Source organism: Chlamydotis macqueenii, chromosome 8 (assembly GCF_036417535.1).
Source record: "Chlamydotis macqueenii isolate bChlMac1 chromosome 8, bChlMac1.mat, whole genome shotgun sequence".
Lineage (NCBI taxonomy): Eukaryota > Metazoa > Chordata > Aves > Otidiformes > Otididae > Chlamydotis > Chlamydotis macqueenii.
The window spans coordinates 9,928,276-9,944,951 of record NC_141563.1 but is presented as its reverse complement, the minus strand read 5'-3'; the positions used below and the strand labels follow the sequence as shown (position 1 = coordinate 9,944,951).

At 40.5% G+C, this 16,676-nt stretch overlaps 1 protein-coding gene across 1 annotated transcript in view; it reads left to right on the top strand.

Annotated features, from left to right (window-relative positions):
- Positions 1-12,917, top strand: part of HMCN1 (hemicentin 1) — a 201,103-nt gene extending 188,186 nt beyond the window's left edge. Inside the window, exons 99-107 of the mRNA XM_086753035.1 lie at positions 137-256; positions 503-637; positions 1,170-1,283; positions 1,627-1,752; positions 2,534-2,662; positions 6,927-7,277; positions 9,772-9,891; positions 10,541-10,667; positions 11,474-12,917. Of these exons, the coding sequence (XP_086609161.1) occupies positions 137-256; positions 503-637; positions 1,170-1,283; positions 1,627-1,752; positions 2,534-2,662; positions 6,927-7,277; positions 9,772-9,891; positions 10,541-10,667; positions 11,474-11,840 (1,589 nt within the window). The 3' untranslated portion in view covers positions 11,841-12,917. The remainder of the gene's footprint in view (positions 1-136; positions 257-502; positions 638-1,169; positions 1,284-1,626; positions 1,753-2,533; positions 2,663-6,926; positions 7,278-9,771; positions 9,892-10,540; positions 10,668-11,473) is intronic.
- The last annotated feature ends 3,759 nt before the right edge of the window (positions 12,918-16,676 follow it).

Sequence of the window (16,676 nt, the reverse complement as noted above, 5' to 3'; positions counted from 1 at the left end):
GCTGCTCCACCGCTAGATCTAGTTTTGCCCTGTGGGGCTCTACCAGGCATATACCTCTTCTGAAAGGTGTGTTTGTTGCTTGTAAAGCTTTGTGAAGTCTCACTGATTTTTTTTTTCAAATGTTTTCTTGTTCCAGATGAAGATGAGTGTGCTGTGCGAAATCCTTGTTCCCATACCTGTCATAACGCTGTGGGATCTTACTACTGCTCCTGTCCAACAGGCCTCACCATCTCTGTGGATGGTAGAACGTGTCAGGGTAAGACGAGTGTTGGTTCAGACAGGTTGGATACAAAAAGATACGTGGCACTCACGTCACTAGGGAAATGTTCTTTTTGGGCTGTGCCATTTTCTCGTTATAAGAATATCATTTATTACTGATATTCTAATTATTTATCTGAATATATTTGCAGTGAAGTATTTCATAGCTGATCGTGCTCAAGACACTGCTTAATCTGTGTTTCGTTTTGACATAGTGAGGTTTACAGCTTGTTTTTAATTATAGATATTGATGAGTGCGCGTTAGGTGGACATACCTGCCATGCTGGCCAGGACTGTGAAAACATCATTGGCTCATACCGCTGCGTGGTTCGATGTGGGAACGGCTTCAGGAGGACACCTGATGGATTTAGCTGCCAAGGTATGGAGAAGTCTCCAGTTTTTGGTGTTAGCTTTCATAAACAGAAAACGCTGTCTTTGACACAATTGAAAGTAACTTTTTAAAAGATGCATCTCCAAATATAGTGTCTATAAATTTTCATTATTAAGATTGTGTTTTTGGAGGGATTTTGTTGGTTTTGTTGTGGGTTTTTTTTTTTCAAAACCTTTTGCTTTTTCCATCTTTAGAAATAAATTTAAAATCCTATCAGGGAATAACCAAACATTCCTGATCTTGTTGGAGATGTCCCTGCTCCTTGCAGGGGGCTTGGACTAGATGACCTTTAAAGGTCTCATCCAACCCAAACCATTCTATGATCCTTGCATTTATGTCCCATGTGCATTTTCTTTTGCAAAGAAGCGAGAGAAGTAAACACATCTGAACGTACCTCAACAGTGTAATAACGAAGGCTCGAAGTAGAGTCCAGAATTTTGATTTAACTGAAACACTGTTCAGGTAAATGACAACAAGGCAATTCACAGCTATGCCATCAATGATTTATATTGTTCAACAGATGTTAATGAGTGTCAAGAGTCCAACTCCTGTCATCAGCGTTGCTTCAATACCATAGGAAGTTTCCACTGTGGTTGTGATCCAGGATACCAGCTAAAGGGCAGAAAATGCATGGGTATGAAAGCATTTTTGAATGTTCATTCCTTTTTTTTTTTCCAGTGGATGTAGTTCAACGTTTATTTGTTGCTATATTTGCTATCAGAAACACTTATGAATGAAAGATCCTACTATGGATGATATACTTCCTATGTTTTTCTGAATTTGTAAAGCAGTACTAAAAGCCAGAGAAGTGGGAACTGGGCTGACTGAGAAATGTGCAGGAAATGCATTCAAATGCACATACACAGTATAATTACATCGGGATTATTCTGCTCTTTAGGAACTGAGCATAAGGAAGTGAGTTCTTTTCTATTCTTGCTCTTTTTGTGTTTGTTTTTGTTTTGTTTTTTTTTAATAAGATGTAAATGAGTGCAGGCAGAATGTATGCAGGCCTGATCAACTTTGCAAAAACACCCGTGGTGGCTATAAGTGCATTGATCTGTGTCCCAGCGGAATGACCAAAGCAGAAAATGGAACTTGTATTGGTGAGTAGAAGTGTTAATGTACTGTATGATGATTGTAAGCACAGGAACAACAATGAATTTAGAACAGACAAACACTAAACCAAAATCTTTGAGGGAGTCCATCTCCAGTAAAGATTTGCAGATATTAAGGCACCAACTTTTCTTCACTTATGGGAACATACCTATTTAACTTGTTTGTAATTGATATTAAAAGAATAAATTTATCCTTGCTACTTCTAGTTTTCCATTGTTTTTAACAGAGAACAGTAAAGTTTTCCTGAGCACCTCTTCTGTGTTGTCACCTTGAAATCTAGAAACTGTTAATTGACTTAAATGTTTTTGCCCTATGTACAAATGCTTTCTTAAAGAGTTTGTCTCAGGAGCTCTGAAGAGAGATCATAGGTCCTTGCGCTTATCACAGCTGCTCTTAAGCATGACTGATGTCACACATACTACCAGATTTTTTTTTTTCCAATGAGATATGACTGGACGATGGATTATGTCTCTTTGGAGAGCAGCTGATCAAATTGGAAACTTCAGTGAAAAGTCTTGAAAAATTAATGGAAGTGTGTGTAAGTGGAATACAGTTGAAAAATGTATCATCTGTGTATCTGCCTAAAATCTGCTTTAGGATTGTGAAACACAGATTGTGATTTGTAACACAAACTGTTACAGAGCAATGCCTAATCATGGCACCAGGTAAGAAAAGTGTGTGTTTAGGGGCCAAATCTATCTAGAGGGCCAAGTTCACTTTGGCTTTCAAAAAAAACCTGACTCCTTCCCTTTGTCTTGTTGCTTGCAGACATTGATGAATGCCGGGATGGAACCCACCAGTGCCGCTATAACCAGATTTGTGAGAACACACGAGGAAGTTACCGTTGTGTGTGTCCAAGAGGATATCGCTCTCAGGGAGTTGGAAGACCTTGTGTGGGTAAGTTGTCCAATCGCATTAGCATCACATATTTATCTGCGTCTGCTTCTGGCTGTACCTTAACCAACAAGGCCACCCCATTTGAAGACGGTGCTATATAGACACATTTGTTCTAAAGTTCAATATTACCCATCTAAAACCAAGCGTCCCATTCAAAACAAATAGTCAAAATGAAATTATTCCAAACAGAGATTGTTATAGGGCCATCCTTTGAAAACAAAGTGTACAAGGGTCTCAGAGGGCTGGATGTGGCAAGCTACTACTCCACAAGAGGCTTCCTTTATAAAAATCAGGTCAGATTTGTTTGATTGGACAGTGAAATGTGCCTGGCTGTACGCTGGACTGCATTGATTCACACCTGAAGGCAGTCACGCAGGAGACTACTGGAGAACACCCAAAGGAAGTGTGTTGCAAGAGGCGTGATAAACCCAGAATTCACCTCTGCGAGTGAACAGCACAAACACACTTACGCACCCCCTAGAATTGTCAGGATGTTCCGCATACAGGTAGAGCAGAGGCAGCTGCTGTGTATTTATCTCTGGTTTAGGTGGATCACTGCAGGGAAGGTGCGTTTCTGTCAGTCACAGGAATGCTGACCATGTAGTTACTCCCCTGCGCTATCTACATGGAACCTTTTGGCATTAAAAAGGATGTACAGAGATTTCTCCCACACACTTGTAGCATTTGAAGGACGCTCTCCTAGCTCTAATGTGGATAGCAAGAGAGTTTAATGTATGGTGTCACTTTAAGTGCATAAAAAAACTTCCTCTGGCATTTCATAGACCTCAGGATGGCACTAGGATCATTTAGATTCACCCTTTCTGTATTTATGTAGAATATTTAAAATATAGTAGCTGATCCACCCTGATAATAGTGATATATGAATGTTGGTATGTGATACTAAGTGAAGTTGGTTTCAGTTTCTCTCATGTAACATATCAGAGAAACATTCCTCCACGATAACTTCAAGATTAGCTTTCATAAGTGATAAATGGCTGTTTTGGAGAACAGATTTATTTTTTTTCCTTCTTTTTAAACAACCTATCAAAAGCCAGGAATGTTAAGAGATTAAACTGCAGTAAGAAGCTGTTTGGCTGTAGATCAAGACATAACTTCCACCAGCTGCCTCTCTACTGAAATAAAAATCAATCCCAGCTTCCTTAACATATATTAAAACCATTTACATTTCTGACAATAATAAGCTAGATAAAGTCTAGGACTACAGCTGTTCCCAAAATACTAGCAGCTGCCCCTAAAGCTGTTTTCTGACCAAGGACCACTGAAAGCTCCCGCTGAAACTGAAGTATGACCTTTATGCACTTTTGAATTTTTATGTACTTAAAAAAATATTTACAATACAGATGCATCAAATGCTACACATGTGTTAACAATAAAAGTTCACATGTGTTAACAATAAAAACTGGATTTTATTAACCTTTCCAGTGAGTACAGGGAAGACTTGAAAAGTAAGTATACTGAAACAGAACAATTGAACTTCCCACCCCTTCCACCCCCTCTGTCTCCCCTCCCTTCTCCCCTGCCTGCCTTCCTCTTCCCATTTTATTTTGGGGTAAAGTCCTTTGTGCCACAGTTCCCTGTTTGTTAAATGGGAATAAGCTGCTCGTTTGCCATCACAACACCCATATATATATATGCCCATTTAACTAAATCACAATATTTCTGAGACTTGTGTTGGATCTTAGCATGCTGTATTGTACATGGAAGGGCACTATCAAAAGCTGTTAAAAGGCATTTTTGCATAACAGAATCATAGAATGGTTTGTGTTGGAGGGGACCTTCAAAGGTCATCCAGTCCAACCCCCCTGCAAGGAGCAGGGACATCTCCAACCAGATCAGGTTGCTCAGAGCCTCATCCAGCCTGGCCTTGAACGTTTCCAGGGATGGGGCTTCCACCACCTCTCTGGGCAACCTGGGCCAGTGTTCTACAACCCTCAGTGTAAAAAATTTTTTCCTAATATCTAATCTAAATCTACCTCCCTCTATTTTAAAACCAAATATTATTATTCAAGTTAAAGAATGCATGAGAATTTATCTATTTTAGTTTCAAAGTAATTTCACCTTGTTCTTGTAAATATTTAATATTCACATTGCATAATCACAGGGATGCTGCCCGGTGGGGATTTAAGCTCAGCAGTCAGTCAGCGATCACTTCTCACAGGAATGGCTGTGATATAAATGCCAGTGCCTTGCTGCCTTCTGTTTTGCTTGTACTGCACAGGGTGATCCTGTAAAAGAAATTGCATGAATTTCACCTGTTTTGTTTCATTATTTCTGTGATAGTCTTATATTGCTTATACTCGTCCACGGATGTTGGTTGTTGTAAAGATGTTAGTCTCCACAATTAGAAAACTGTTGAGCGCTAAGGAAATGAGGAGTTTCAGTATTCTTTTACAGGTATAGCAGCAATACGTTTTTCATCTTAGGCATACAATGAAGGAATATAAACTTAAAATTTCTATTAGTTGTTGTGATATTAAAAATTAAATTATCTTGTTTATAACTTCTGACAATATTACCCTAGTGATATTTCAGATAACTTATCAAGTTTGTTATGTGTTTGTGAAATAACAATTGGAAAATACTGCAATGCTCTGCAATAATTATCCCTGGAATTCCAACTCTCAAAACAGTTAATTATTAATACTCTCAAAAATTCTTTAAAACTTTAAAATATAACCAGTATGAAACACTTAATAAAAATGCTGTCTCATGTTCTACCACATTTTTTAATAGTATTACTTTTTAAATACCATTCTCATGCATTTGTATCTTGGAGGGTTACAAACTGTGCTCAAAATCCTATGTTTAGAGGGAATTAAAATGAAACTGTAATAATCCTAGCTTAACGGGATTTTTTACAATAATAATTTAAAGAATAAACACTTTCCGCTAATACAAAATAATTAAACTCTTATTGAGTCATCATTAAGATAATATTTAAATTCTAGTTTAAAAAAAAAGGTTCTTAATATATGTCAGTTATAGATGTGTTGTTATGTATGTTAATATCCGGTTATTTATTTCTGGTCATTGCAGAGTTGCACATTCCTGTTTGGAATTTGCTGATTGTAGTCTTTTGCTAGTAAAGAATGACTGTAAGTTTGAGAAGGAATACCGTAGATGTCGAACTCCCAGCAGGGCCTGAAGTAACAAGATGAAAATTTTAGACTGTTTCTTAGTGGTAGTGCCAGAGAGACTGTGGGAGAAGGCCTGGTCCTACAGTAGCCAAGAGCACTCAAGTTTACTTCATTGTACGTGCAAAACACTCATCGTATTATGTCCTTAAACCTTTACCGTTCTTTGTATGCTCACTACTCTGTTTTGATTTAAGAATAGATATTTACTGCTAGAGTTGGTCAAATTACTTTTGATTACAACTAAAAGGGAATGTCTTTTTTTTTAAAAAAAAAAAAAAAGAAAAGCATTCCTTAGGGGGGAAAAAAAATTATCTATTTTTTAACTGTATGACAGTTAATTATTATTTACTGTTAAGTCTCCAACCTTTCATAGCTGGAATGACCAGTAACATGAAAGGCTGGAACATACCCCACTTCCTTCCCCTGCAGCCCTGTGACACGTCCTCGAGAGCTGATTTTTCCCCTGACACAGAGTACAATAACCATAGCAGAGCGTTTGAGCTTCCCTCAGTGCAATAAATTTCTAATGCTGTCCTTCTCACGAATGCTCCATGTTAAGTATCTCCTTTAAAGAAGGCTCCGAGAGCTGCTCCCACTCATCTCTGTGGCACTTAAGAAAGAGAAAAGTAGTGAGCAGCTTAGGCTGAAACGATGAACAGCGTGAGTCCCGAGGGCCATTTCTTCTCAGTCTTTTCTGGTAACCAGCAGGAACAGCAGCCGGCAGCTTCCAGGCCATCACACAGCCTTGCTTCTGCAAAAGCCGGGGAACAGACTTGGACCCCTGTTTTACAGCCACACCTTACCTTCAGTAACACTCGAGGCAAGATTTTCAGCAGAGTTCTTATGTGAGCACCATCTTATGTCACAAGCGGCCCTGCAGGAAGAACAAAGATGTATTACTGTACAGGATAGAAAAACCTGCCTGCTTGGCAACGTGTTCCCGTATTTTACTGCATTCACGATCTCACTTCTTTTATGTCTTCAGTTTGTTCCACAGCCTGAGCTAAGTGTATATGTATATCTATACATATAGTTACCTGTTGTTGTTTGTTTGTTTTTTCTCCTTTCCACATGGTTTGTTGCTCTGGATCATGTCACATGAGCAGACATTAATGAATGTGAACAAGTGCCTAAACCCTGTGCTTTTCAATGCACCAACACCCCCGGCAGCTTCAAGTGTATCTGTCCACCTGGACAACATTTATTGGGTGATGGGAAATCTTGCGCTGGATTGGAGAGATTGCCAAATTATGGTGCCTATTACAATAGCTATAGCTATGCTCAATTCTCCCCTGTGAGAGACAACTATCAACCGCAACAATATTACAGGCACTCCTCAAATCTCTACAGCTCCTTCTCAGAGTATAGAAACAGCAGAATACCTTTCTCCAGGACTAGAAGGAACATTAGAGAAACTTGTCCTGAAGGCTATGAGGCAAGAGATGACAGATGTGTAGGTAAATGTCAGTCATATCTATGCAATTCTCTTGTTTTGGTCCTTATTCTTAGGTCACTGTTTCATATAAACCAGAGGCTGATGGTTTGTGCTGCTGTGGTTTTTTTTGGTATTGCCCTGATAAGTATTCAGTGTTCTGCATGTTCTTGTCTCCTGAGCACACTGTAGCCAAAATACTTTCAAACCTCTTCCTTGTAACCTCATGTTTTAGTTGTGCTGCTTGTTGTGTGTTTGCAAATTATTTCCCTATGTTATTCTCCTTCTTCTGATTGCAGTAGCTCACCTTTTGTGAATTTTCTCACACTTCAAAAAGCACCGGTAGACCCAATCTAATCCTGGGGATGCTGCTTATACCAGACTCCCACTCATAGTAGCAAAAATCTGGTTCAAAACAGTTTGGAATAAAGATTTTAGAGTTGAGCACACTAGGGCCAATGCCAGCACTGCTACAGGACCGTTAGTCACTGCCTCACAGGCAATGTAAGCAGAAACTTTTAAATTATCTGTGCCTATGATACATGGTGGGTTGCAATGTAATTCACTGAGCATGGAGAGTCTGACTGAAAGTAAACAAGTAGGAGGTTTGTCACAAGCTGTGACAATGACAACACTGCCATTTCTTTTTCTGTGATGAGGAGAGCACGGTAGCTATAGTAAGTGGCAAGCTCTGCCTCGGTTTTGTTTGAAGAGGTGCAAAGCCTCAGAGCACGCTCTAAGACCAACAGGAAACAAAGGTTTTTGACACCTCTAGCTGGCAAGCATTTCGTAGAATCATAAAGCGTTAGGGTTGGGAGGGACCGTTAAAGGCCATCCAGTCCAACCCCCCTGCAAGGAGCAGGGACACGTGCAAGCTGTCCCTCAGGAGGGATCACCACACCTGATGCTTCTCAGAAAGGACAGATGGGGGTATAAAAAAATGAGGTCATCTTTAGAAATGTGCTTCTCTTAAGCCAGATTTTTGCCAACCTAGCTCATATTTTGAGTATCTTAAGAGAAACTATTCAATTAAGTTATTTTGTGATAATACTGCTGAGTTCAGGACTAAGGGTTCTGCAGTCTAGGCCTTGCTAGAGCTTGTCCCAGTGCACAACAGCGTGCGGTGGGTTAGCGATGTGCATGGGCCATTGACCCTTCACAGGGGGCACAATATCCTTCCAGGATAAGCACAGTAATCTACAGCTAGGTTCTGGCAACCAGAATTATTGCTAGAATTACATAGCAATATGGAATGGTGAAAAATATGAATAAATTTTTATTAATAAAAATCAGAGATATCTCCTTAAAAAAAATAGGCAGACATCAAACCTTGTATTTACATTTTAAAGATGTTTCAGTAGTGGTAGACATGGAGTTTGTTATGCGTTATGCGTACAGCAGTTTAATTAAAAGACCAAGGCATGTAGCCACTGCTGATGAAAGGGGTAAGCTAAAATCTGTGATCTTCACCCCAGCTTTCAGTTTGAATTTGTTAATATTTTTGTACTTCTGTTTCATGGGAACAAATATCTACATTTAAAAATTACTGTTTAATATGAAAAATACACCTAAATTGTTGGGTTTTTTTTTTAAAGAAAGTTCTTTCAATAGACAACCATCAGGATTTGATAAGAACATACTATAAATCTCTAATCACATCTGTTCCCCTTCTGTGTGTGCATTTTTATCTAATGCAACCCCTGTAAGTCAGAGAGGAGAAGCAAAGTCTTTCCTTCCACTGTTTTACTCATGCAAGTCTTAACTCTTGCACGAGTCTAACTTGAGTAGGGTCTGTAGTGCTCTCCTGAATCAAGCAGATGGATGGTTCAAAATAAGTTATAATTACGTATGATCTGTATCTGTATCACACTAGTCTGCTTTGAACATTTTACGTAAAGTGGTCTGGAACATCTATATTTGAGGGGGAGATTTAGAAGAAAGTTAAGGGCATTTATTGATAGTCTTCCCGGCTACTAAACTGGGAACTTAATTCATCCCCATGGCACAGGGAAGATCAGTTTTGAAGGGAAACAGCTTTGCCAGAGGAGGGATTAACTTTAAGAACAACTCACTCACTGTCACAAGGCTGCTTCTGGTGAGGTAACTAATAGGGGCATTTCTTAACCCTGTTGCCTAAAACCTTATTATCAGGCAGCTCAGCTTGCTTTTTGGGGCAAGACTGTATTTGTATAACTTGTCAGCGCACAGGGATTGCATGCAGCCCCTTTCTTCCCAAAACTCTCTGTCAGGCCTGGTCTCTTAAGCTAGAACAGATATGGCTGCTGTCAAAAGAGATGAGGATCCTTTCAAAGCTGACTTTAGTTATTCACAAGTTATAAAGGTAAAGCATGAAAGGATTTGCTAGTCTTACACATTCAACCCCCTCAGAAAACAAGATCTAGACAACTTCCACCAGCTCTGTCCATATGCTTGTATATAAATACAACAAAGAAATACCTCCATTCAAAACCAGGTTCCAGTAGTCCTGACGTGTACGTGTTCATGTTGCTTTTCCGCAGACATCGACGAATGTGAAACCAGAGATACGTGTCAGCACGAGTGCAGAAACACCCTGGGGAGTTACCAGTGTGCGTGTCCATCCGGTTACCGCCTTACACCCAACGGCAAAACCTGTCAAGGTATGGGGATCCCCTTGGGGGTTCAGAAATGCATTTGTAAATAAACACAATACAAATCATATTCCATTTATGTATAAGTCACCACTTTGAGTTTGCTATGAGATTCAGCATTAAAAATTTCAGCAAATTAGACAATTGCCACTTCTTATTCTCTGAAGTTTCTTCATGTGACCTTACATTACAGATTTAACTCCAGGCAAGTAGACAGCAGCTCTGCGGTCAAACTCAATTTTAATCTTTAACTTGCCTCTGACAAAAAAAAAAAAAAAAAAAAAAGAGTACTGTCAGACTTTCTAGTCCACAAAAAAAACCCCCAAAAAACCCCCCCAAAAAAACCAAAACAAAAAAACCCCCAAACAACTAATTAGTCTCGTTTGACAGGACAACTACAGTTTCTGTTGGATAGTGGCAGTAAGGCAGCTCTTGCACAATGTACCGCCCTGCACAGTAATAAAATGGCAACAATAATGAATGCACACGATTGGAACTCCTGGCTCCAGTCTCTCAAACAGCAAGAGTGGACTCTGAAAGATTCCCCTGTGTGCAGGGGTAAACTCTGCCATCTGCTCAGTCTTCACTGACCCAGCCAGATTTTAACCCTTAATTTCTTCTACCAGCAATTGATCATTTGCATGTTTTTTATGTTCAGATATTGATGAGTGCCTCGAACAGAACATTAATTGTGGATCAAATCACATGTGTTTCAACATGAGAGGAAGCTACCAGTGCATAGACACGCCTTGTCCACCGAACTATCAGCGAGAGCCTTTTTCAGGGTATGTTTTACTTTCAGCTCCGGGGGCCAGAGGAGGTAGTGGGAGGTTGAGGAGGCCTCAACCACTACCCCCTCCTCGGCCTCGGCCTCCCTGCAGTAGTACCTCCCTGCACCCTAAGCTCAGGTCTGTAACCTGTATTCCTTACAGAAGAAACTTGAAGTTTGACTGACACCAGGTTTTGTTTTGTTTGTTCTTTCCCCTGCTCTGGTATAAAAACATTATTTTAATCTCTTAATGTGTGCAAGTAAATAGCTTGCTTCATAGTCAGAAACCATCTTTTGTGATGTAACTGAACAGTAATGACACTTAAGTCGAAAAGTGTAACGTTCTTTGACCTCTGTTAGTACTGACAAGCAGAGCTAACATCTCATATTTTGATTTTTGATTCATAGAAGTAAAGTTTACTTTGCCCTTCTTAATCTCAAATTCTTTATTTTATGATATAACACACAGATACCTCAAATGGGGTTCCTCACTGCATTTTAAACCAACATTTCCAGCTCTCATGTTGAAGAGCAGGGTCACTAAAACATGCACCACTGACTACCATGGCAAACATTGTATTCAATATCTTCATGTTACCTCTTGGCAATTTCTGAGATGTAGCTGTTGAAAGAAAACAGAACATTAAACTGGGCTGCAGCTCGAAAGGAACAATGGCAAAATAGTGCATAAGCATATTATCTTTATATAGAAGTTTAAATTATGAAACGGGGTAAATGGGAAGAATTTCTCCTTTAAGACCTGTTGCAGTACTTACGCTACGATGCCTCCTCCCTGGGCTAAAGTGCTCTGCTTATTCCTAGGTTCTGCCTCAAAAACTGCCCAGCCAACGATCTGGAATGTGATCCCAGTACCTACACCTTGGAATACAAACTCCTTTCCCTCCCCTTCGGCATAGCTGCCGGGCAGGATTTAATCCGGCTGGTTGCCTATACTCACGATCAAGTCATGCACCCAAGGACAACTTTCTTAATGGCAGACGAGGACCCAGCAATCCCGTTTGCCCTGAGGGATGAGAACCTGAAAGGAGTCGTGTTCACCACCCGACCGCTGCGAGAGCCAAAGACTTACCGCATGGGGGTCAGAGCCTTATCCTACAGCATCGATGGAAACATCGAGTATCGGACAACCTTCATTGTTTATATAGCTGTGTCAGCCTATCCCTACTAAACACCCAAACTACTTGACAGTAATCACAGTATTTTAACCACATTTGTAAACGCCGGTGGGTATTACCACTTCCAGACTGACTCCGCTGCCTGCCACACAGTCGTGAACCATGTCCCTTGAAAGTGGTGCTCTGCTCTTTTCTTTTTCCCCTCCTTCCCCGAGGCTGCCTGTCCAGTCACGTTATTCCAATTCAAGAGGAACATCCATGGCTTTGAGGACCTGTTACCACTTGCTTTATTTATTACACTGGAGTAGTCATTTTCCACAGCTTGGTCTGAAAACCAGCAGAAAAATCAAAACTATGAGCTGAAGTATGTGGTCAAAGCAGTAAGCAGGGAGCAGCCTCTCTTGAAAGCAACTAAAGAAAAGCCTAACCAGAAGAAAAAAAAAAAACCCCACAAATGTAATTTCAAGTTGTCTACATATCTTAAAGGTTGCTAAGTGATTTACAATTGTATATCTATTAGTTTGTTTTTTTTTTTTCTTATCAAATACCTGATAGAATTAGGGCTGCAGTATACGATGTTATGTGCTCAAAAAAGCAAATACCACTGCACCTAATGGTTGCAAATGCTGAAACAAATGATATTAATGTAAAGTATCAGCTAAAGTATCTACAGAATTTGGAATTGGTACATTTGATTTCCATGCAAGTTTAGAGATGTCACTATATTTTTTTTTTTTTGTAAGAAAAAAAAAATGGCTTCTTCTACTTTATACAGCAGGTATTATAACTTTTTTTTTTTTACTCTGACATTTTGGTATAGCCATTTATTTAGCTCAAAACCATATCCATTTCAGTATTCCTAACTCAGTTAAAATGTTTTGGGTTTTTTCGCAAATGGAACATTTTTCTCCAAAGATGATGTAAGTTTGGTTCAAAAATGTCAATACACTGTACACAAGTAATTTTTGCCAAGATGTATTCTATTTTTATGAAAGTGTATATATGTTTTTTCCTATGTGTATTTTCTATGCAGTATCTCAAGAGTGTTTTACAGTTAAGTTTGCATAAAAGAGCAACGTCAATACATGGAAAATAATCAAAATAAAGGTTCCGATTGCCTGTGAGTTTCATCACTGAAGAAATTCTTTTAAAGCACTTGCCTTTGGTGCCAGCGGAGAACGCAGAGGGTAGCATGCCCAGCACATCGGGGCGCTGCATGCACAAATGCAGCAGTCTCCTGGTTTTTGCGCTTCCCCAAATCCTCAAAGTCAGGTGAAGTTATACTTTTATCATAAGACCTCTTTATTTTATCCAGAGTCTACTCACTAGGAGACATCTTAGTTCCTCAGAGGAAATGGATGTTGCTAAGAGTTAAATTTTTATTGCACATAAAGGCAGTGTTTATTCAAATACACTGAGCTCACTGCCAAACGTGAAGTAAATCACTGTCATTCCAATGCATATAAAAAAAAAAAAAAGAAAAAATCACTGAAGGACATGAACATTGGAGCCCACTGGAAATGGTTCCACTGCGAAAGATTTGCTGCTTTCGGTCAAAACCAGGAGATTATCAGAGCCCGTCAAGCTGAGAGCTCGACAGGGGCTGAGCTGGAGACTCAGGTTTCTGTGCTGCACGCTTAGGGTGCAAGGAATGGACCAAGAATAACACATTTCAGTCATTTCAATTAAAGTGCATTTTTAGCAACAGGGTCTAATTGCTCCGCAATGGAATTTTGACTCTGTACTTCCTTATTTATGCACCATCCCTAGTGAAAACCCCACCAGTTTTCCCCTAACCTTCCTTTTTCTTCAATTTCCATTTCACCAAGTATGATAGTCCTGCAAAACCAAGGATGACTGAAAATCATTTTGCTCTCTATACAAATTCATACAAGTGACAGACTTCAGCCAAACCCAGTTTGTTTCTTGGAAGCCTGATTTGAAAACAGAAGTCACTGAAACACTCCCAGACACAGCCACAGCTTTATTTCTGCTATTTGCTTTCTCATCCCAACAGCAGCTTGGGAGGGAGGAGCTGCTTGCCCTGATGGAAGCTAGGGGTTACGCTGAGCTGATGCCACAGCATTGAGGGACCAGCAAGATTTGGGCTGTTGTCAGCTTTATGGTTTCCACTCATTGACTGGTTTTGCAGGGAAGTTATGAATAAAGGCGAATTTGTGCCATGCCCTTCTCTTCCTTGGACATCTTGTTCTCGGTTACAAACTTCCAATCTCTTCTGCTTTCAGAGAAGGGCAAAGTTGTTAAATTAAATCTCAGCACAAGTACACTTGCTGCAGATCTGCCTTTGCGAGCTATCTTCTGGCTCTATTCCTAGCAGGTTGACAAGTCTGTTGCTTATTATTAAATAATTTTATCTTCTAACTTGAGAGGTAAGAGGCAGGTTTGTATGTGTCTACATGCCCACATAAAATTACATATAGTTAAATTATTAATTAACTTTTAAACCCAAATATTAGATTTTATAAACACAACAGCTATTCTACTGTAAGGTAAGGTTAGCAAAACCCTGGATGCAATTTGAATTTTTTTTTTTTCCATATAGAAAAAAAAATGCATTCGACAGGGTTTCAGTGCCTAAGGGTCATGTGGCTGAGCCTGCCGTCACTTCGTTTAATCCCCTCCATCACTGCAGAAATATTTGCAAAGTTGAAGGTTCACTTCAACCTTGTGAAACGATTATACGGTCTCCACATGTGTCACAAGACATTTTGCAAATGTCCCCCCCGTCACAAGCAAGCCTATACAAAATTATAATCCAGCAGACTGTCACTGCAAAAGGAAATACAGGTGAAAACTGGGCCAGACAGCGTGCAAATGGCTGATCCTGAGCGACTGCACCTGCAGGTACAGCCCAGGCTGCAACTGGGTTGTTACCCCCAGCTCGGCAGCACCGCCCGTCCAGCACAGAGGCTGAGAATACACCTGCTTTTGCGAGGGTTTTGTCAGTAGGAGAGTGAGCTTGTTGAGGGGGATTTTAAATGCTGGCCGGTGTTTTCTTGCCACCCCAGATACACCATCAGGTTTCTTTGTCCTACTCACACTGGCTGATTGGGTAACCAGGGCTGGGCCAGGAAGCAATTCTGGCTTTTCTAGAAGTCCACTTACGTTTGCATCAGTGCTGAAAGGGAACTGCTAGCCTCATCTCAGTCACCATGATATATTTTAATTAAAGACTGCATTAAAGGACTTTGAAAACTAATTACTTCCTCATTAAAAGTCTGCTCATCATTCGGCTTGAGGAATAGGCAGGGCCCCGTAACTTGCTCTTTATGGCCAGAACCGTACAGCCACAGATGCACCACAGGGGCAAAGACCTGACAGGGAAGCTGCTATGGAAGCAGGACCAGAGATTCACAGGGCATCATGAGAGGCACCAGGCAAAGAACCAGGAACTCTGTTGACCAGTTAAGCTATAGACATGATCTCTTTCCCAGAAAGAAAGGGTGAGAGCACCTGTAAATACCTGTCTGCTTAATTGCAGAGCAAACACTTCCTCATATGCTAAGAGCAGTGTATAAGAACCTTAAAAAAAAAAAAAAAAAAAAAAAAACTAACAACCAAAAAAGCAAAACTGAAACACACCACTGCAACAAATAACAGGGGTTTTGTTTTTGTTTTTTAAAAAAACAGGTCTCTCAGAGCAATTGGCAGTTCAGAGACATGCTGAATAAACAGTTAATGCTTCAGTGGTACCTGGTGCCTGTGCTCCCGTGGTTTTGTACAACCCTCACTGGATTCCCCGGGGAGGTAACGCAGCATTTTCTCCTGACCCTGTTCTTCAAACACAGCCCCGTGACGCTGACTGCCTCCTCTGTTCCTGGGCCTTACCTGGGCACAAGCACAACATTTAATTAACTATACTGCTGAGGTTAAATGTAATCTGTGAAAGACAGCAAGTGTGGTTTATACTTTACAGAGATTAATTTATCCATACTGGTACTTTAAGTGGGACATCTTGTGGCGTCCCAGCAGCACGCAGCTGGGCACCCAAACCCCCCCCGAAGCTCACCTCCAGGTAAGCACATCCTGCTACAGTAGAGCCTTCGTTAAGCACCACCGGACCCATTTTTCTTCAGCAAACAATCCTGGCTTATTAGAGTCTAAAGGAAACTACGTGCTAAGATGCAGCATTTCACACACACACAAAAAAAAAAACAACAAAAAAAACCCACCAAAACCAAAAACAAACTAACAAAAAACCACCAACATATTCCTTTGGAATATAAATTCTACCAGAGGAATACTGCTTGAAAAGGAGTTCAGGGTTGAAACCCGGGCCAGTTACCAGAGAAAGAATAATAAGTCCACAACCACCATCAACCACCACCTGGTGACATGGCAGACATTCAGGAACTGAAGATGAGCAAGGTATCTCCGTCACGCCTCTGCAGAGAGCCAGCTTGCTAATCCCTCGAGAGAGAAATTCCACTGAGGTTTTTTTTTTTTTTTTGTCTGTCTTCGTGCACTGGCTACATCCAAAAGCTTTGGAATGGGTACAGCAATGAATCTGTGCGGAACACAGATGGCACTGTGGGTTGAAGGGAAAACAAATTCTCCTACGAGAACAATGCTCAGCAAAGGCAGGAGTAGCAGCGCTTGACAGAGGAGCATCCGCTTGCCAGGCAAGATCCAGACAGTCAGGGCTAAACACAGCAGAAGGATCATGAGTAAAGCAGTCGTCACTGCTCACACGTCGACGCGGGAATTACAGGCAGGACTCTGCCACTGCTCCCACTGGTACCCTTGGACTTCAGAGGCATTTCTAGTTCTGGCAGCTCAAATCAAAGACTGCTGCCAATAAAAACTTGGCACGTTACCACCTTTGAAATCCACAGATTAGCTTATGAGGCTGGAATCCAACCACCAGC